Source organism: Callospermophilus lateralis, chromosome 10 (assembly GCF_048772815.1).
Source record: "Callospermophilus lateralis isolate mCalLat2 chromosome 10, mCalLat2.hap1, whole genome shotgun sequence".
NCBI lineage: Eukaryota > Metazoa > Chordata > Mammalia > Rodentia > Sciuridae > Callospermophilus > Callospermophilus lateralis.
Genome location: NC_135314.1, coordinates 115185341 through 115205406, shown reverse-complemented (window position 1 = coordinate 115205406; position 20066 = coordinate 115185341). Strand labels below are relative to the sequence as shown.

The 20066-nt window shown below is 36.5% G+C and overlaps 1 protein-coding gene across 1 annotated transcript in view; it reads right to left on the bottom strand.

Moving 5' to 3' along the window:
• Positions 1-4201: 4201 nt before the first annotated feature.
• Positions 4202-20066, bottom strand: part of Plscr4 (phospholipid scramblase 4) — a 41357-nt gene continuing 25492 nt past the window's right edge. Inside the window, exons 4-9 of the mRNA XM_076867454.2 lie at positions 19265-19500; positions 16297-16339; positions 15045-15271; positions 11406-11567; positions 9402-9560; positions 4202-6672 (exon numbers count right to left, since the gene is read on the bottom strand). Coding sequence (XP_076723569.1) covers positions 6625-6672; positions 9402-9560; positions 11406-11567; positions 15045-15271; positions 16297-16339; positions 19265-19500 — 875 coding nt within the window. The 3' untranslated portion in view covers positions 4202-6624. The remainder of the gene's footprint in view (positions 6673-9401; positions 9561-11405; positions 11568-15044; positions 15272-16296; positions 16340-19264; positions 19501-20066) is intronic.

Genomic DNA, 20066 nt, shown 5'->3' with positions numbered 1-20066 from the left:
CCTTACCATGCATCTCTACAAGATGCTGGTGTTTTGAGGCATACTGTGTGACCATGTGCTTTAGAATAGTTTTGAAATTTAAAATAAATTGGAACCTGGTTTTAATTTTTTTATTGTTTAACATATCAATGTTATAAAAGAAGTTGCATTAAATGTTTTAGTCTCTTTTAAATTCTTAGTATGGTGGCAAGGAAATGAATAAAAATTGGAGACCCGCACTTGGGGGCTAGTTCTACTACTAATTCACAATGTAACTTTGGACACATAACCTGGCTGTCTCTCAGCTTCTACCTTTATAGATTACAATGTAGAGCAAGTAGTCTTTAAAGTGCCTTCTGACTCTAAAATTGGTTCTATTCATTAAAATTTACAGATTAAGATGATAAATTCTTGGCTGAAACAAATACCATTTACTAATAAACAAATACCATTTACTAAAGAAATTCATAGGTTGGTGCTGCCCCCTATTGTTCATGGATTTTCTTCTTCTTTCCCACTTAGGGGGTGGCTTGGCTGCATATTGATAAATATTTTGTTATTCTAATTATCTCTTTGACATCATAAAAAAATCAAGAGTCTTAAAAACTGTGTTATCTATGTTTTCATATATTGTAATAAAAAACTAAAGACTCTAATAAGTTATTTTAATGACTGTTAGCTAAGACAATTTAAGCAAACATGTTGCTTAAATTAAGAGAAATCTTGATTTTTTTGACCCATGGTACAAGTATAGACAAAAATATTCTCTGTGAATTCATAAACAAGAGTTGTTGACATTTTCTAGGGAGTCATCTTTAACATGAACTTGACTTGGAGAAGAGCAGAGTGGGGGAATAATGTAAAAAGTGGGCTTCAGTTGCTACCACTGTGGGAGCACCAGAAGCAGCAAACATAAACCTCTTCAGAGAGAACATGCCCCAGGCAGGACCTCCTTGGATCCTCATGGATTTCCAGCCATAATCCTGAACTTCAAAACACATGTGGTGACAAGCCACCACTGTCCTCTATTTCTATTCCTCTGTATTTGTTAATACTGGTATAATCAAACATCCACAAAGAACAGGGGACAGTGGTTTAGCATGTAGCTTCTGAAGCTCCTGCCAATGGGTTTGTGGATGTACAGATTGCTGTGTGACCTTGTGCAGAATACTCAACTTCAGTTTTCTCATCTCTAAAATGGGAGTTATCCCCTTCAGTAGATGAATGGATTAAAAAATGTGGCATATATACACAATGGAATATTACTCAGCAATAAAAGAGAATAAAATCATGGCATTTGCAGGTAAATGGATGCAGTTGGAGAAGATAATGCTAAGTGAAGTTATCCAATCCCAAAAAACAAATGGCAAATGTTTTCTCTGATATAAGGTGACTGACGCATAGTAGGGTAGGGAGAGGGAACATAGGAGGAATAGAAAAACTCTAGATAGGGCAGTGGGGTGGGAGGGGAAGGGAGAGGGCAGGGGGTTAACAAGGATGGTGGAATGTGATGGATATCATTATCCAAAGTATATGTATCAAGAAACGAATTGGTATGAACATACTTTATATACAGAGATATGAAAAATTATGTTCTACATGTGTAATAAGAATTGTGATGCATTCCACTGTCATGTATTTAAAAAATAAAAGCAATTAAAAAAAAGAAAATAATTAAAATGGTAGTTATCATAGTAAGCTGTATCGTACGCTTGCCGTGAGAATTAAATAGATTAATATATTCCATGCAGAGTTATACATGGAATATACAAAGCACTAGAAAGTGGTGTCTGCTCTCATCATTATCAGCATTACAGTTATCATTGTTATTACAGGCAATGGGTCACATTATCCCACCTATCTCCTGCTTAGCTTGGCTTTTCACCACAGGTGCCCAGGAGCTTATTCACCTGGCCTGGAATTAGATCTTGAGATAAACCTAGCAGCTCTGTTTTAAAGATTTATTTGCTTTGTTGTCACCGGTGGAGATATTATGGGCAGAGGCACAGCCCTCACTCCAGGCCCAAGGATCTCCATGACTTTACCACCCACCAGGGAACAGTCACCTCCAACCTACTCTGGGCAACTGGGAACATAGGATTAGGACCACCGGGCTTGCCACATTCTGGTTCCCATCTAGACCAGCAGCTTTTCTTTCAGCTGCATTCCAGGGTCTTCTCTGCCTCCTCCAGTGACTTTCATTTTCCTCCCTTTTAATTCAAGCTTAATTTTTCCTTCATTACTGTTCAGTGGGGGGAAAAAAAACTGCTTAGTACCCTATCTCCATGTTACTCTCACCTCCTGATGAAGCTGGGACCGAACTCTACCTCATGATGCAATTGTGAGAAGCTAGTAATATACATTTTCAGAAACAAATGTGTATTTGTTTCATGCAATCATTACTTAGCTTCCACTGCAACAATATATTTACTTCTGTCATCTTTGCTGGGGGATGGAAGTCTATGTTTTCATTTCTGTCTCCTTGAACACCTATCAGTGAGTGTCATACACATATTAGGACTTTCATCCATTCATTTGAAAAACACTGAGCATATTAAACCTATCAGACCCTGTCCTGGGCTTGTAGTTTGCTAGTTTGCTGTAGTGAACAGTCAATCCCTGCTTTGTTTGAGGAGTTTGCTAAACTGGTCTTTTCAATTGCGCTTACCCTGAATTCATCTTGCAGAGGTAGCTATATATGCAGTTCATCTTACCTCCAATAGTGCCAGGAAGTTTCCCTGGCATGCAGCCTATGCAGCCTGTCTTACTTGTCTGACAGAAAAATATTCTATGGTACCTGAGATGGGGCTAGTGGGATGTGGTTGTGAGTATTCCAACACCCTTCTGGGGCATGTTCCAAAGATGTGTGTTTTGTTTAAACGTCTATATTGTTCACTAGCTTGTGAGCCCTGGAAAGCAGTAATTATTTATTTTGCATTTTTGTATTTCCCTTTGCCTTGCAGAAATAGCTCAGTGCCTGAATTTAGCAGATGCTCAATAAATTAAGTATTAGAAGGATAAAAGAGTAGAGAGGATGGTAACATTTTTTTTAAAAGACTTTTTCTATTTTTTAGTTGTAGATAGACACAGTATCTTTTATTTTATCCATTTTTATGTGGTGCTGAGGATTGAACCCAGTGCCTCACACATGCTAGCAAGTGCTTTACCATTGAGCCACCACCCCAGCCCCAGATGGTAACATTTTTGACTGGTGGCTATAACAAATATTTCAAATATATATATATTGTTTTTATTTTTGCTGGTTTTTTTTTTTTTTTTTTTTCATTTTAGCAAGTTCTGAGTAAGGGCCAACCACCTTCTATTATTAGACAGGCTAACTGGTATCCTGTCAAGCATACTGTCTCACCTTTAATATACAATGTTCCATTCTGTTTTTCTCTTTTATGTGATTTATAACTTAAGAAGCCTTGGGGCAAATGGGAAATGCATTGTGAAGTTATGGGAACAATCCACTTTGAACATTAGCCAGCACTTGTCAAACAGCTGAATTTGATATTTGTCTATTAAATCCAGATCTTTGGGTTTTCCAAACTTTCCTCTTTCAATGTAAATTAAATTAAACCTTGAGAATTAAGAGAAAAAAATGAGAAGTAGCCAGTTTGTTCCAATAGAGGCAAGATGTCAGTTTCTGGAATAACTGTTTATTCTACATTTGAACTTAATGTTTAATTGGTTGGAAAATTCACCTAGTAAATAGTTTTGTAACCCATCTCTTTTGCATAATTTCTGGAAAATTTGCTTAAGAAAAAAAGTACTTTAAATGGCAGTGTTTAGTGACATAGCTGCAAATACTAGCAGGTTTCCTGCATAATACAATAACATTGCTATTATATTAGAAATTCAAATGCACCTTAAATAACTGGATTAGCTCTTGTAACTAACTTGGTTACATAGGAATCTTAGTTTCTACTGTTGAACACCACAGAAGTGACTTTATGAATACTATATTATATAAAAAGGCAAGGACATTGAATGAGCCTAATCCCTAATCTGAAATTGCTTCAGAAATCCCTTTGGTAAAAAATACTCAAAGAATCATGGGCTAGGATGATGGCTCAGTGGTAGAGTATTTGCCTAACATATATGAGGCACTGGGTTCGATTCTCACCACCACATCTAAATAAATTAAAACAAAAGTCCTCAACAACTAAAAAAAAAAACCTCAAAGAATCAATCATAACTCAAAGAATTAGACAGTATCTTACTATTAACCACATTACATTTATTTGAAAGCCAAAACAACATGAGCAAATATTTAAAAACACATGCATTTTAGAAAAACGGCTTCTGTTTGGTTTTTAGTCCACCTGATTAATTTTACACAATGAAATGCCATTAAGAAATGATAATGTGAACTATATGTTAAAAATATGATGCATAACATTGTTTTAAAGAAAGAGATATTGTAACTGAAAAAAGATATGTTAATACCATAAAACCTTAAACAGAAAGTAAAATATGTCCTGTTATACTATTAATATGTTTCAGGTCTTTGAATACTAAAAAGTAACAATAAAAAATTCACATACATAAACTTTCTGAATACAATTTGTCTGGTTTTCTGTATAAAATGTCAGACCTCACTTTCCACTTATCTGTTTAGGATCATAATTTCATTTTCAAATATAAGGCAATTATTATTTTAGAAAGCAGCAGCTCTTGCATTTTTTTTAAAAAAAAGCTCTTAGCAGCATGTAAAAATGAATATTACAAATAACTAAGTAAACAACTTTTACCATTAAAATATTAGTATAATTTTAAAATGAGGCTCCTTTCTTTCATTGCAAAAAGAATGAGGGCTAAGGCTTTCGTCTCAAAACACTCCATCTGAGAATACTCAGGTTTGCTTTAGCTAATAAGTCATAGAGGAATGCATCCCATTCTATCACTGGCTGTGTTGGAAGAACACAGTCCATACCTGGGAATGAAGTGGACAGGCAACAGAGTCAAGTCAGACCATGTATTCATTTAAACACCCTGTTTTTTTTTTTGTACCCCAGCCCTTTCTTCATGTTTTATTTTGAAATAGGGGCTCTCCAAGTCCCTAGGACCTTGGTAAGTTGCTGAGGTTGACCTTGGACTTGAAATCTTCCTGCCTCTGCCTCCCAGGTGGCTGGGATTACAGGCATGTACTGCTGTGCCCTGCCCCACCCTGCTTTTAACTACAAAGAAGCACAAGGGATGTTTCCACTCTGTCAGTCCTGCATAATCCTTATTGATAATCTATAGACCATACAGAACTACCACGGTGGCTGTGTTTTACTATTTTCTTCGTGTAAAATTTATGCAATATGTAAATAAAAAGCAGCAAAGCAGTATTAAGCAGCATCAGGATTTGTAGCTTGCACTTTTATAAACCGCTACACAAAATGTTACATTTAAAAATTGAAAATGTATCTACATTTCTTGCCACTGGAGCAGTTTTATGGTCACCTGGGATTTTGAAAGGAAAAAGTCATTTATTTTGTATCACATCCAGTGAGATAAAGAGATTCAACAAACAATATTTGACATTCATGTGTAAGGCATTGGTGACCAACAGACATTCTACATTGAATGTGCAAATTATTATGTATAGATGTATTGAATGCAGGGTTCCTGTAAGGACATTAATGTCCCTAGGATACTGAGATCTTGGTTAGCTGTGATCCTGGTCAGCTGTTTTCCTGATAGTCTGATCCTGCCTTTAGATACACACAGCTTCTGATTGTCCATGTCCAGGAATAAAAAAAAAAAATAGCATGTAATATATAAAAATTATAATAAAAAAGAATACATGTTTTATTTTGTAATAAAATTGAATTTCTTGCTGAAACTTTTATATACTAGGCAGAATGGGCTTTTTTAGTTTGTTTGTTTGTTGGGGGATTTTTTTGGTACCAAGCATTGAATCCAGTGGGGTACTCCACCACTGAGCCACATCCCCAGCTATTGCTTATATTTGATTTAGAGACAGGGTCTTGCTGAGTTGGTTAGGGCCTCACTGAATTGCTTAGGCTGGCTTTGGACTGAAGATCCTCTGCCTCAGCCTCCTGAGCCCCTGGGATTACAGGCATGCACCACTGTGCCTGGCCAGAATGAGGTTTGGATATTGGTGCACAAGTAAAAATTTCCTTTTACAATACAATGTAATATTTCTGTCTGTCTACCCTTTGGTCTTTACAGATGAAGTATATAATTATTTTTACCAGAAATTGAGTTTGCCTCCTACTAAAGGACATATTAATAGAGAGAAGAAAGGGGAAAGGGCTAGAGATAGAAGCCAGGTCCCAACAGCAGTCTGCCATTTCACTACCTATAGGTGTGGGAACTCTGGATTCATGTTCCCACATCCCAGGGCCACAGCATTAAAAAGCTTGTTTGTGTGTGCTTCCTTGGTAAGTGGTCTTCGCTTCTCAGAAGGAATTCCCAGGCCACCGGGTAGACAGATTCTGAGCTGAAGCACATGTTCTGACTGTAGTCTTGGACTCACACTCTCAGTCTGGCTGTCAAAGCTTACCCCCAATACAAAGAATCTGCAAAGCAGAGACATATACTTGCAAATAATTGAGGGTTAACTGTAAGCCTAAGGCAGTTTTTTCCGATTTTTTGCATTAACCATAATTGATGATTGGCTGTGTCTCTCTATCTTGATGAGCGTTGTGGTGGAGACCTTTCAAAGTACATGAAGTCCTGAAATTGGAAAAAGAATCACATGTTGACAGATGGATAAGTACATAGATAATCACATAAAATATGTACACTATCATCCTTTATAATTTACTAGGGGAGTCTCCCATTCCTGTTACGATAAATAAATCTAATGAAATCTTTATGAAGAGGAACTTTATGTTAACAGCAGCAATTAAAAATCTGGAAATGTGGTAGACAATAAGCTTTCCATTTTCAGTAGTGATTAACAAAACTTTATCATTAGAAGGAGGAAAAACTTAATAAATCTGAGGATGGTACAACACCAGGAGTAGAATGACAGGCACTGAGAACTGGGGAAAGGGCATTGGCTTGGAGCTATTGATTTCACTAAAAAATCACAGAATGAGTACTAGGAAGTAGTGAGAATGATAAATAATATGAAATGATGTAAAATCCATTGAATGCCTAATATCTTCCAAGCACTCTCCTGACTACTTTACTTATGTGATAGCTAATATCCACATCCTTAAAAATGTAAATCTTTTTTATCTCTACTTACACATGAGGAAACTGAGGATCTCAAATGCTAAACGCTTTGCAAAATATGTACCTAGAATGTGACACAGACATAACATAGTTCTTGAAACACTGGCCAGAGCAATTAGATGAAAGAAATTAAAGGGATACAGATAGGAAAAGAAGAACTCAAATTAGCACTATTTGCTGATGATATGATTCTATACCTACAAGACCCAAAAAATTCCACCAGAAAACTTCTAGAACTAGTAAATGAATTCAGCAAAGCAGCATATAAAATCAGCACCCATAAATCAAAGGCATTTCTGTGTATCAATGAGAAATCCTCTGAAAGGATTTCTACGCCATTTATGATAGAATTAAAAAAAATAAAATAAAATACTTGGGTATCAACTTAACTAAAGAGGTGAAAGATCTCTACAAAGAAACTACAGAATGCTAAAGAAATAAATTTAAAAAGACCTTAGAGATGGAAAGATCTACCTTGTTTTTGGATAGGCAGAATTAATATTGTCAAAATGACCATACTACCAAAAGCACTACACAGATTTAATGCAATTCCAATCAAAATCCCAATGACATTCTTCATAGAAACAGAAAAAGTAGTCATAAAATCCATCTGGAAAAATAAGAGATCCAGAATAGCTAAAGCAATCCTTAGCAGGAAAAATGAACCAGGAGGCATCACTATACCAGACCTTAAACTATAGTAACAAAAACAGCACAGTATTGGCACCAAAATAGATTTATAGACCAATGGTACAGAATAGAGGACACAGAGATTAACCCTCATAGTTAGTTATCTTATATTAGACAAAGGTGCCAAAAACGTACATTGGAGAAAAGATAGCCTCTTCAACAAATTGGGCTGGGAAAACTGGAAATCCATATACAACAAAATGAAATTAAACCTCTATCTCTCACCATGCACAAAACTCAATTCAAAGTGGATCAAGGACCTAGGAATTAAACTAGAATCACTTGTACCTATTAGAAGAAAAAGTAGGACCAAATCTCCATCATGTCAGACTAGGCCCTGACTTCCTTTATAATACTTCTATAGCACAAGAATTAAAATCAAGAATCAATAAATGGGATAGATTCACACTAAAAAGCTTCTTCTCGGCAAAAGAAACAATCAGTGAGGTGAATAGAGAGCCTGCATCTTGGTAGCAAATCTTTACCCCTCACACATCAGAGCACTAATCTCTAGGATATATAAAGAATTCAAAAATCCTGATACCAAAACAACAAATAACTCAATCAATAAATAGGCCAAAGAACTGAACAGACACTTTTCAAAAGATGATATACAATCAGTCAACAAATATATGAAAAAATATTCAACATCTCAGCAATTAGAGAAATGTAAATCAAACTACTCTAAGATTTTATCTCACTCCAGTCAGAATGGCAGCTATTACGAATACAAACAACAATATGTATTGGCGAGGATGTGGGAAAAAAGGCACATTCTTACATTGATGGTGGGACTGCAAATTGGTGCAGCCAATATGGAAAGCAGTATGGAGAATCCTTGGAAAAAGGGGAATAGAACCCCCATTTGACCCAGCTATCCCATTCCTCGGTCTATACACAAGGGACTTAAAAACAAGCATACTACAGGGACACAGCCACATCAATGTTTATAGCAACACAATTCACAAGAGCTAAATTGTGGAAGCAACCTAGATGTCCTTCCAGTAGATGAATGCATAAAGAAAATGTGGTGTATATACACAATTCATCATTAAAAGAGAATAAAATCATGGCATTTGCAGGTAAATGAACGATGTTGGAGAATATAATGCTAAGTGAAGTTAGCCAAACCAAAAAAAACAAATGCTGAATGTTTTCTCTGATTTAAGGATGCTGATTCATAATGTGGTTAGTGGGGAGAGGCATGGAAGGATTAGATGAACTCTAGATAGGGCAAAGAGGAAGGCAGGAAAGGGAGAAGTTATAGGGGGAAGAATGATGGTGGAATGCAATAGACATCATTACCTTAAGTACATGTACAAATGGTGTGACTCTACTTTGTGTACAACCAGAAATATGAAAAATTGTGCTCTATAAATATAATATGAATTGTAATGCATTTTACTGTCATATAACAAAATAAAATAAAAACGAAAGTCGCACAGACAGAAATGGGTCAGTTTTGAAATTGATTCCCTTTCTACTGTGCTACGCTGAATCCCTTGGGATAAGTCAAAAGACAAAAGGCTCACAATGAGGAAGCAAGCTCCAAATATCATGGCTTTCATCTTCACATCCAGGTCCAATGGGAAGTGGATGTCAAAGTGGTCAGCATCTCCCATGTTGGACAACAGACCATTCCACTTACGGATAATGCTGCCAATGCTGGACACACCGTCCAGGGACTGGACCTACAATGACAAGAATGAGACTTGATGAGGATTGAAAAGTATTAAAGCACATGTCTCAGTCTTCCACACACAGTAGTTCATGCTGTGATAGCATAAATTCAGGCAGGAGAAGAATAATCACATAATTTCAAGTGAGGATATTATGGCCAAGAAGGATTACATGTTTTAAAACTGATTGGAAACTAAATTGAAATATATCTTGCAATCCTCAGGCGACTGCTCTTTCCTCATCTTCAGATGAGCTAGCAGGAGACCTTGTCAGAGTGAGATAGGAATTTGGGGATACAGGAAAAAGAAGATAGACTGAGAAGCACTCAGGAGCCTTTGGAATTCAGGAAACCCCCTGAACCTTTGAAATGCAAAACAAGCATTTCTGAGCAACCCAGTCCAAGACCTCCTTCATTCTTGCCCATGTTCTCCTGCAAAAATGATGTCATCATGATGACAATATTTAAGCATGGGAAAATTGGCAGGATATTGTGTAACTTCAGACTTCACCTCTAATCCAGCTCCTAGCATCTGCACTTCTATAAATATTAACATCTACACCAAGTAGAATCTCCCTCTGAAGATGGGTGGCAATCTCCCTTCAATATGTATTTCTTACTTTACCCTAAAAGATGTCACTACCCTGTGATAATCTGCATTCTTTCTTGAATGTGTTTCTGCTTTCCTGAGTAAATCTGTGTCTTTGACTGGTGCATGCTGAAATTCTTTCCCTTCATGGGTGCCAAAAACTCTAGTGTCCAGAGTCAATGTCCCCATCTCTGGGAATTCCTTTGGTGACTGTAATTGGAATTGATCATTAAATTCTTCTCCATAGAACAAAGGATGGGAATTGGGAAATGGGAGAGACCTAAGAGCAAAAGCAGATGTCATGGTACTGTCCACTACTTGTGGCTTGAGCTTTTGGGAGAGAAATCCACCCTGCCTAAACATACATCAGGATGCCAAAGGGGACCCTGGCTCTCACCACAGGGAGTATACGTGAATGTCCCTTGGCAATAGGGACAGCCTACCCTGCAATTTGGCTTATCTATATTTTCTACAAAATTGTCTTTTATAAGTAACTAATGTTTAATAATATGGTGATATAAAATGAGAACTAGGGGAAATTTATTGGGTATTATAGGAAACACATAAGAGTAATTTCAGTAGATGATAGGTTGGATTGAATTCTGAGGCCTTCAGAAAGGACTCTATATGGAGTTCAGGAAATATTTTAGGAATTTTCTTTGTCAGATTTGCTGATATAAACAATCATTCTGTAAACCCTGTGATAAAGGTGAAACAAAGGATTTTTTCTTTCTTGAGAAACTGTTATAATATAACCTATGAGGAGTTTTATCCATGTTGACAGTGTTATCCATTTCTTGAGGGTGCAGGTAGACATCTATCATACACATAAGCAATTGGCACAACTCGGAGTGCACTACATGTTCTGTGTTATGTTGGGCACTTCCATTAGAATCTATATTGCCATCTTGGAAATTCGTAGAAAAAAATGATCAAGTAAATACAACCAAGAACAGGAAAAAAAAAATGGATTAAGTCAGATTACTAACTCCTAAAAGTTTTGATGTTTTCAATGATTTATTTTTCTTTGTCAAGTACAAAAATAGAAGCAGGGATGGTGGGGAGCCAAACAAAAAGCATTTCACATTTTGGAAAGTATCAAGTAATCTATTCATAGTGACTTGAAAATCATTGCCTGTCAACTGGTTAATGAACACCTTCTTCTTACTCTGTAACTCATTCACATGATAAAATTGTCTAAACGAGATAATTCTGAGATCTATTAGAAAAAAAACAAAACAGTAGAAACATTATGTTCACGGCATTTACCTCGAAAACAGAGTCGGAGCCACAGCCATAGGTAGAGCAGGGTCCACGCACTTTCAACACGTTCTCTTTCTTCTCATTCTGGATGCTGTAGACGGCTCTGCACAGGTTCCAGTGCTCTGCCACAAAGCCAATTGTGGCTCCAGGAGGACACTGCACCTCCAGCTGCGGAGGCAGCAATCAGGGAGGTCAGGAAGGTGAACACAAACCAATGCAACACACATGCCCACAGCCTAGACATGCTCCTGCACTCAAGGACCAGGGAAATTGGTTCTGGGAGATGAAGTCTAGGTCTCCTGGGCTATAATTAGAGTTGTATTTTAATAAGCAGCCTGTGGGATGAGGTCATGCTTCCCTTTGGGACAAAGGGCAGGCTTAATTCTGCTTTCTTATAAGAAGGCCAGCTGTTCAGGCTCAGTATTTCTAAACTGCCCCCACGTAGCATTGCTTACATACACAGCTTCTCCAAGTCAACCCCTAGACAGGTGGACAGGGAGGGGGCGGGGGGACCAACCCGAGCATACTGATGCTCATGTTGCTTGTTGTGCTGTATCAGTGTCCTTTGTCTCTGATCTAGGAATCTCATGTCTTCTGACACAATGCATGAAACAGTAATAAGCTAACTTTTAGATTTTTAAGTCAGATAAAAGCCAAATCTCAGACTTGTTCATTATAACAAAAAAAGGAAAAGGAAAGAGGCATTCTGAAAATTGTATGACAGTGGCTCTCTCATCTCCAGGTATATGTTCCAAGACCCCCAGTAGATGCCTGTTAGCACAGTTAGTACTGAAACCCATAGATACTATATTTTTTCTTAAATATAGATACCTATAATACATTTTAATTTATAAAGTAGGAACAGTAAGAATGTTAACAACAATAATTAATAATAAAATAGAATGGTTATAACAATACTATATACAGTAGTAAAAGCTAGGTGAATCTGGTCTCTTTCAAGTGCCACAGGGCAGGTGACATATACAGCATGGATACGCTGGACAAAGAGATGATTCATGTTCCATATCCCATTGTGCTACTCAGAAAAGCAATTGAAAATGTATGAACTGATTATTTATGGAATTTGTCATTGATATTTTCAGACCACAGTTGACAGCAGGTAACTGAAAGAGCAGAGAAACTGAAATTGCCAAGCAAAACTGCAGATGCTAGTGGAGGAGGAGGGACTACTGCATTCCAACAGCAGAGTGCACAGGTGGGAAGATACAGCCATTTTTAAAGAGAATCTTAAAATATTGCCCACTCTTTTGCTTTATTTAATTATCATTACAATATTCCTTTGTCAAACAAGATCTTCCTACTTAATAAGAGTTATAAAGATTTCCAAAGTGAAAGTTCTACTATTTCTCTGGTTGAATATGTACTTTTCTAAGAATTCTGGGAAAGGACTATAGAGAACATAGGGCAGGACCAGTTTCCTGCACTGTCAAATCAAAACACTGTCCATGTACATAAAGTCATACTTAAACACAAACATATAAATTTGATAGTATTGTAAAGGAATATCTCATGTAAGTTTAAGCCTAAGATGTTATCATATCAAAACAGCCTAAAAATAAGTCACTTAAAAAACTCATACCAGGGGATATTATTCAATCATAAAAGGAATGAGGTAATCAATCTAAGTAAAAAACTGATAATCTTGGTCGCATAATATATGGCTTTGTTTTGTTATATAATGTTTTCTTTTTTTAAAAAAAGGTTTAATTTATTTTATCCAATACATAAAAATGCAAAAATTGTACGTATTAATTGGGTACCATCTGATGTTTAGGTTCACTAATACATTCTGTAATGTTTAACATTTTAAAAGTCTTGAAATGCCAAAATAACAGAGATGTAGAACAGATTCATGTTTGCCAGGAGTTAGAGATGAAGAGGAAGGAGGAGGAGGAGGGTGGTAATAGAAGAGAATTTCTGAGTTAATGGAACTATTTGGTGTCTGTATTGTGGTAGTGGATACAGGAATCTGCATAGCTGATAAAATTGCACAAACAAAACACACAAAATAAATTTAAAAATAATAGATAAAATCTAGATCATGTTATGGGACAAAATTCCATCAATTGGGCTGCTTTTGGTTTTGATTTGCTTTTCTCTATCCTGGCTTCTTGTAATCTCAGAAGATTGCATTTATAGGCTTTGATTTAAAACCCAACACATATATGTGAAGAACAATGCTTACTACATCCAAAAGGGAGGTAGAGATTCATTCCAAATATAAGGCTCTTATAACAAAAATAATAGTTACAATGGAGTATTTGAGAATCACGGATAATATTCACTGACAACTACATCATTTGCCAGGCTTTGTGCTCAGGAATTGATATTTATTTATCACTTGTCCCTCATAACAATCATCCTGTCAGATAGGTACCATTAATATCTCCACATTACAAGTAAACTAAGGCATGGAGTAGGCAGTGGGTAAATTAATATTTAGTAAATATTGACCCTTAACCTATAATGTAAACATCCAAGTTATTCTGCGAGGTAGTGCCTACCCAGAATATGAATCAGAGACTCAAGAGGTTCAGTAAATTGTCCAGATTGATGTGGGCTAGACTATATGGGCAATGACCAAACAGACTCCATTATCATGTAAGAAATGCTTCTCCCATGGGGAAGTCCCAACTCTGTACTCATTAATAGTTGCCTAGCATAGCATATTTGAAAACAACACAAAATTGCAATTCTTATACAATGTAAAAGTGTTCTCTTTGGTTCCCATTTTTTTCGGGCAATGTACCTTGTCTGAGAATGATTATCTAGATGTTAGTAACCATTCTTTAACTTGTACTCAACTAGGGTCACTTTGACCCACTTTCCTTCTGCTTATGACTATGGAAAGTCCCATGAGAAACTCTGAATGAGAATGAAAATATGATTAAGGACATTGCATTGTTTTGCTAATGGCTTTATTTAGCTTCTGTACCCCTGCTTGCTTGCTTGTTGCTATGACAACCTGGATGCGTTTTTTTGCGGGTTTCTGCCTTTAAATACCCTAAAATGTTGTGACTCAGGACTGTTTCCTGCAGAGACAGTTTGGGTCCTATAGAAAGCAGTCAGACAATAAAGACTCTTAAATTTGGACAAAGCTGGGACTTGGTGTGTTTTCTAAGCGACCTGCCCTATAACAAGTGGTGTATATGGAATTCAAACTTTAGTTGGCCTCTCTCTAAAACTGCTTTTCTTTTTCCCGTAGCAAACAACAATCCTAAAACTGCACAGATAAGTAACCAAACCATAACTCAGCACTCTGGTTCCAGCTACAAAGGCACTTCATTGATTTAAGCTGCTCCTTCTCTCTCCAGAAAGGTGTGAATTGTGATGGGTAGTGTAAAGATATTGGCACTCCCTTCCATTCTAAAAACATCTGTTATTCTTTGCATTGCCTTATGCAGAGATATGTAGGTGTGACTACTGTCAATCTCTACAAATTCTCCAATTCAGTAGACAGAAACTTAGAATTGACATCGTTGCCCAAACAACCTTAATTTTTCCTTGACCCTCTAACTAGCACTTGAAAAGCAAGAACTGCAAAAAAAAAAAAAAAAAATAGGTTTCTCCATAGGGTGGAGGCTGGATCAGGAATAGACAATGGCTGAGACTGCTCTTCTCTACCTCTTGCCTGGCTGAGGGGCAGCAGAAGCAGCAGCAGGTGCATCGGAAAGGTCTCTGCATCGTCATGATCTCTCGTCCCATGAAGTCAATGACCCTGAGGACGAAGGGCCTTAGTGTCCGATAAGCATTCCTGGTGAAGTCATCGGTGTCTTCATTTACGATGTAAACCATCTGGTCTGCACTGTTTTTAATATCATATCTGTTATTAGTTTCGAAATTTGTCATCTCTGAAAGATAAAATGAGAAAAACATATTAAACTATAATCAGTTAAAATGGACCTCAAGAAATCTTTGTTTAAGGGGAAAAAAGAACTCTTTTTTAAAAAATATTTTAAGTCATAGATGGACACAATTCCTTTATTTTATTTATATGTGGTGCTAAGGATAGAACCCAGTGCCTCACATGTGCGAGGCAGGTGCTCCACCACTGAGCTAGAACCCTGGACTCTTGGTTTAGTATTCTTAGGAACTTAAAGCAAAACAGACTTGTAACAATTTCAGGTGAAATATATTCAATTGATTAGAAGGCCAAAAAAATCATTCATATGACCAATAAGTATTAGTTAATTTTGAAAATTTAGAACATTTCCTATATTCAGTATAAAATAATTTTAAAAGTGCTTCTACATAAAAGCAAATATGAAAATAATATTCCTGAGGTATCTGAGTTAAATGAATTACATGTTAAACTGTGAATTAATCAGCTCAAGAAATATGCTGAAATGACTAGGGTCATTACTAGTTACAAGGAAAGTCAGAGGTTCTATGTGGTGGCCAAGTCAATATGCAGAGGTAGAATAGGCAGGTCAGCCATTTGAACAGGTGGAAAGGGAACAGGCTTGATCTTGACTGTGACCATTTCTTTCCACTTCCAATGCAAAGGCTGAGAACTCAGTAGATTTAGATTCTGTCCCCAACATTGCCATGATTAGCTGTGGGGCTCCTGGCTAACTTATTTGATCTCCTTTCTCCTTTTATTTATCAATGAGAGGTGAATATGGAAGAGAAAGTATAAGTAAAAGGCAGAACACACTGATCGGATAAAACATAAATCCTTTTCAAACCTAAGAGCTTATATGATGGATAAATAAAACTATACAAAATAATTTGCTTTATTGTTTTCTTAAAGTCAAGGTAATATTCTCTCTTTGAACCACTAAAACCCCATCAATGTAAAAAAGCAACTAGATATTTAATAATGCAGATTTTCCCATGATCAATACACTGCTGAACACAACAAAATTATACATACGTTCAATAGGCTCAAAATGCTGAAGAACGTGTATGTTGTCCAGCTGTGGGAATAGAACAAAACAATTAGAATGTAAAAAAATATCCAATCTATTTAGCATTAAAAAATAAAATGGCGAGACAGGTATCAAACTATATCAAGTGATACCTGATATATTTATTCGACTCAATTTAAAAAAAAAACTTTTTGAAATTGAGTGGAATAAAAAAACTATCAACTGAAATTAGTTTATCTGCATCTGATCAGAAGAATATTAGCAGAGTTTTCCAGATAAGAAAAACACTCCTCCAGTTTGACTTTATAGAAAAAAAAAAAAAAAAAAAAAGCTGGCTGATACATCAGAAAAACATCTCATTGCTATAGTAACAGCATCTAGAAGAAGCTGTGTTTACATAGATTTTTTCCTAGATCAGCTCGTGTGATTACCTGTCTCTCTCTGACTTGTCATCCATAGATGTGCCTCTTAGGCAGTTCAGGGCGAGTTAACATGGATCAGGCACCAAGAAGGAATTCTCTCAGTGGCTTAGAGCAAAGGAACCAGGGTGAACCTCCCCAGGGGTCTTCATTTATACATTATTCCTCTGGTGCCTCTGGAAGAGGTTTACACCAAAGGCTGGTCCACGAGAGCAGAGAGAGCATGAACAGGGCTTGGGGAGAGGAGAGGAAGCATCCTCACTTAGAGATACTACTTTAATTTAACTTAGAATCATTCTAGGCATAAAGAGTTTGATGGGTCCATTATCTGTTATACTCAATAATATTCTAGCAGAACAGAAGCAATCTCCTTGCGGACAGACTGATCATTATCTGTACAATTTTAGAGCACTGAGATCATTGACCATTCCTAATCCCTGAGCCCAGAATGTGCCTGGAATGCTGTATTTCACTAAATATTCATCAATATGTTAATTGGGGAAAAATATATGATTGCTGTGGTAACATATAAGACTTAAGATAACTGGGTGTGAACATTCTGTGGTATGATTAATTACATAGGGTGTAGAAAGACATAACTGATATTAGTTAAAATATTTTTCTTATATAAAAACCTCAATCAAGAGATGCGGCCTAAACATATAAAATATCAAAAAGTAGCTACCAATATAGGTAAAATTTCCATTTATAAAATCCATGATTTTAAAATGCAGAATTAAAAAGTAAATATTCATTCAGTGGTGAAAGTGTCCATTGCAGAGAAAAATATTCTGAGAATTAGATGCCTATGAATGTGTGGAAGAAGTTTGCCCAGAAAGACACTATGCTGGAAAAGGAGATAGTTGAGCAGTTGGTGAAGTCATTGGCAAAGCCAGTATTCTGGAAATAATATGACCCTGCTGTGGACTATTATGGAGTCTTGTTAGTGTTGAAAAAGCATCATACAACCTGCATGTGAGTTCTCAAAAAGACCATCAGAAAAATGACTGACTCTATTTGTGCTTACTCACAAGGGTGTCTTTAATAAACACTAATACAGCTGTCATCCACTGGGTACACCCTGTGTACCAAAAATATCAGGGATATAACAACCATTATCTCATTAAAAATTCTCACTACAACTTCATAGAGTGGCATGAGAAAAGTTATTCAGAGTTTTAGTTAGTAGGGAGGTAGATATGAAATTAAAGACCAGGTTTTAATAAAACCTTGTTTTATTTGTTTCCTTTTTTCAAGTTTTTTAAACATATAACATTCCTAAAAGGGAAAATTGAACTCATAAAAAAATACTACTTTAAAGTCCATTACAGTAATAGCAGAAACTGTTCTTCTAATACTTAAACAAAGCCAGAAAATCTTGAAAGAGACATGACTCCAAAAGATACTGGATTTCAGAGACAAATTTCTATATTTTTAATCTAGTATATAAATGAAGGTATCTAAACTTGACTCACTATAAAACCTTCATAAACTTTTGAAGTAATGCAAGGGCTTATACCACCATTTTGAATGACTGGGCTTGTATTATTTTTAATCTACTCAAACAGTAATTGAATAAAAAATTTGGCTCATGTACACTTCAACTTTTCCTGATCTTACTGTATTGACTTTCATATATCAACACTGTAACACTGTACCAATGGTTTTCAACACACAGTATTAACAGATCCTTATCAATATGTGGAATCAAAAAGAGAAACTGGCAACTCCAAGAAAAACTCAGTTGACTACCTGGGGAGATACATGCTGGATTGGGAATGCCTTACTTATATTTCAACACCTTCTTTTTTTCAAAAGCCAACAAGAGTCAAATGATTCAGAAGAAATTTTTACCATTAGTTTTATCTTACTTTCATTAAGCAGGTTTTTTGAGTTTTTGACACAGGGCTTTAAACAATACTACTTGTACACTTTACACATTGCCCCAGTTTCTTTAAAATGATTTTTATTATAGAATTGTAATTATTTGTAATATTTGGGTTCCTTTTGACAAAATTATACATACAAGGAGTTTTATGTCAATCCCCCCTCACCACCATTTTTGCCCTAATTTGTGGTCTGAGATCTTGATGGCTCCAGAATGCATATTCAGGTAGAAATTTGGGACTCATTGTTTCTAATTATATGGAAGGGATCTCTGGAACTTGGCCTGAAGCAATACCCTCACCTTGGAAGTCCCCTATTTTTATTTATATTGTATCTGGAAGTGACAAGAAGGGATAAGAAAAATAATGGGTAAGGAGCAAAAGCTATGGGCCAAGGCACTCAGTAATTTCCCAAGAGGCCATATGGAATATCTAATATATGAATCTGATTCCTTTATGAAAGCCACACTCATCCCACCAAAATCATCTGTACTCAGTGTTCCTCTTCCACATTTCTGAAATCATTACCAGTTTCCTATCGTCTCAATAAACAAGGCTCTGTCATCACTGAGCAGCCCCTTCATCCAGTCTACTCAGACTTTTGTCCCTTATTGGAGCTCCATGGTCACACACATCATGGGAAAACAATTCAGAGTTGGGTGGAGTACCTGAATTAAGTATTCCAGGCCAAGAGGGCAGTTTGGCATGGGTGATGGCCGTGGCATCCATGGAACTGGAACAAGCTGATTGGGCCCAGGATATTTGCCAGGTTGATACTGGATAGGATGGATACTACCAGTTGGTTGATACAAGGGAAAGGCACTGGGCAGCTGTGGACCATAGTATCCCATAGGCATTCCGCCTGGGTAACCTGCAGGTGGAGGGACAGCCGGTCCAGGGGGTCCTGGGTTAAAAAACAAATGCAAGCATCCATTATATATCATTAACACTACAGAATACTGAAAGCGAGTGTGATTTATTTTCTTTTTTTAAGTGAAGATAAAATGGACCACGCAACATCTTCCTAAAAATAACATGCTGTGCTGGGCCAGATGGTGCACACCTGTAAATCCCAGTGACATGGGAGGGTGATGCAGGAGGATCACAAATTTGAAGCCAGCCTCAGCAACTTAGCAAGATCATCTGCAAATCAGTGAGACCCTGTCTCAAAATAAAAAATTAAAAAAGAAAAAAATTTTAAAGGAGGACAAGGAGTATAACTCAATGGGAAATTACCCATAGGTTCATGCCTTGTATCAAAAAAAAAATTTTTTTTTCATTTTCCGAGTGTGTACCATCTACCAACCATGTACTAAGAGGATTTATTTGTATATTAATTCATTTAATTCTCTTAAACCTTATAAGATAATTACAAAAATAAGGATTGAAACATGAACATGCTAGCCTCCAATGCCTTAGATTCTCTTTTTGGAGATAATACACATACTTCATTAGGTTCTCATAGGCTAG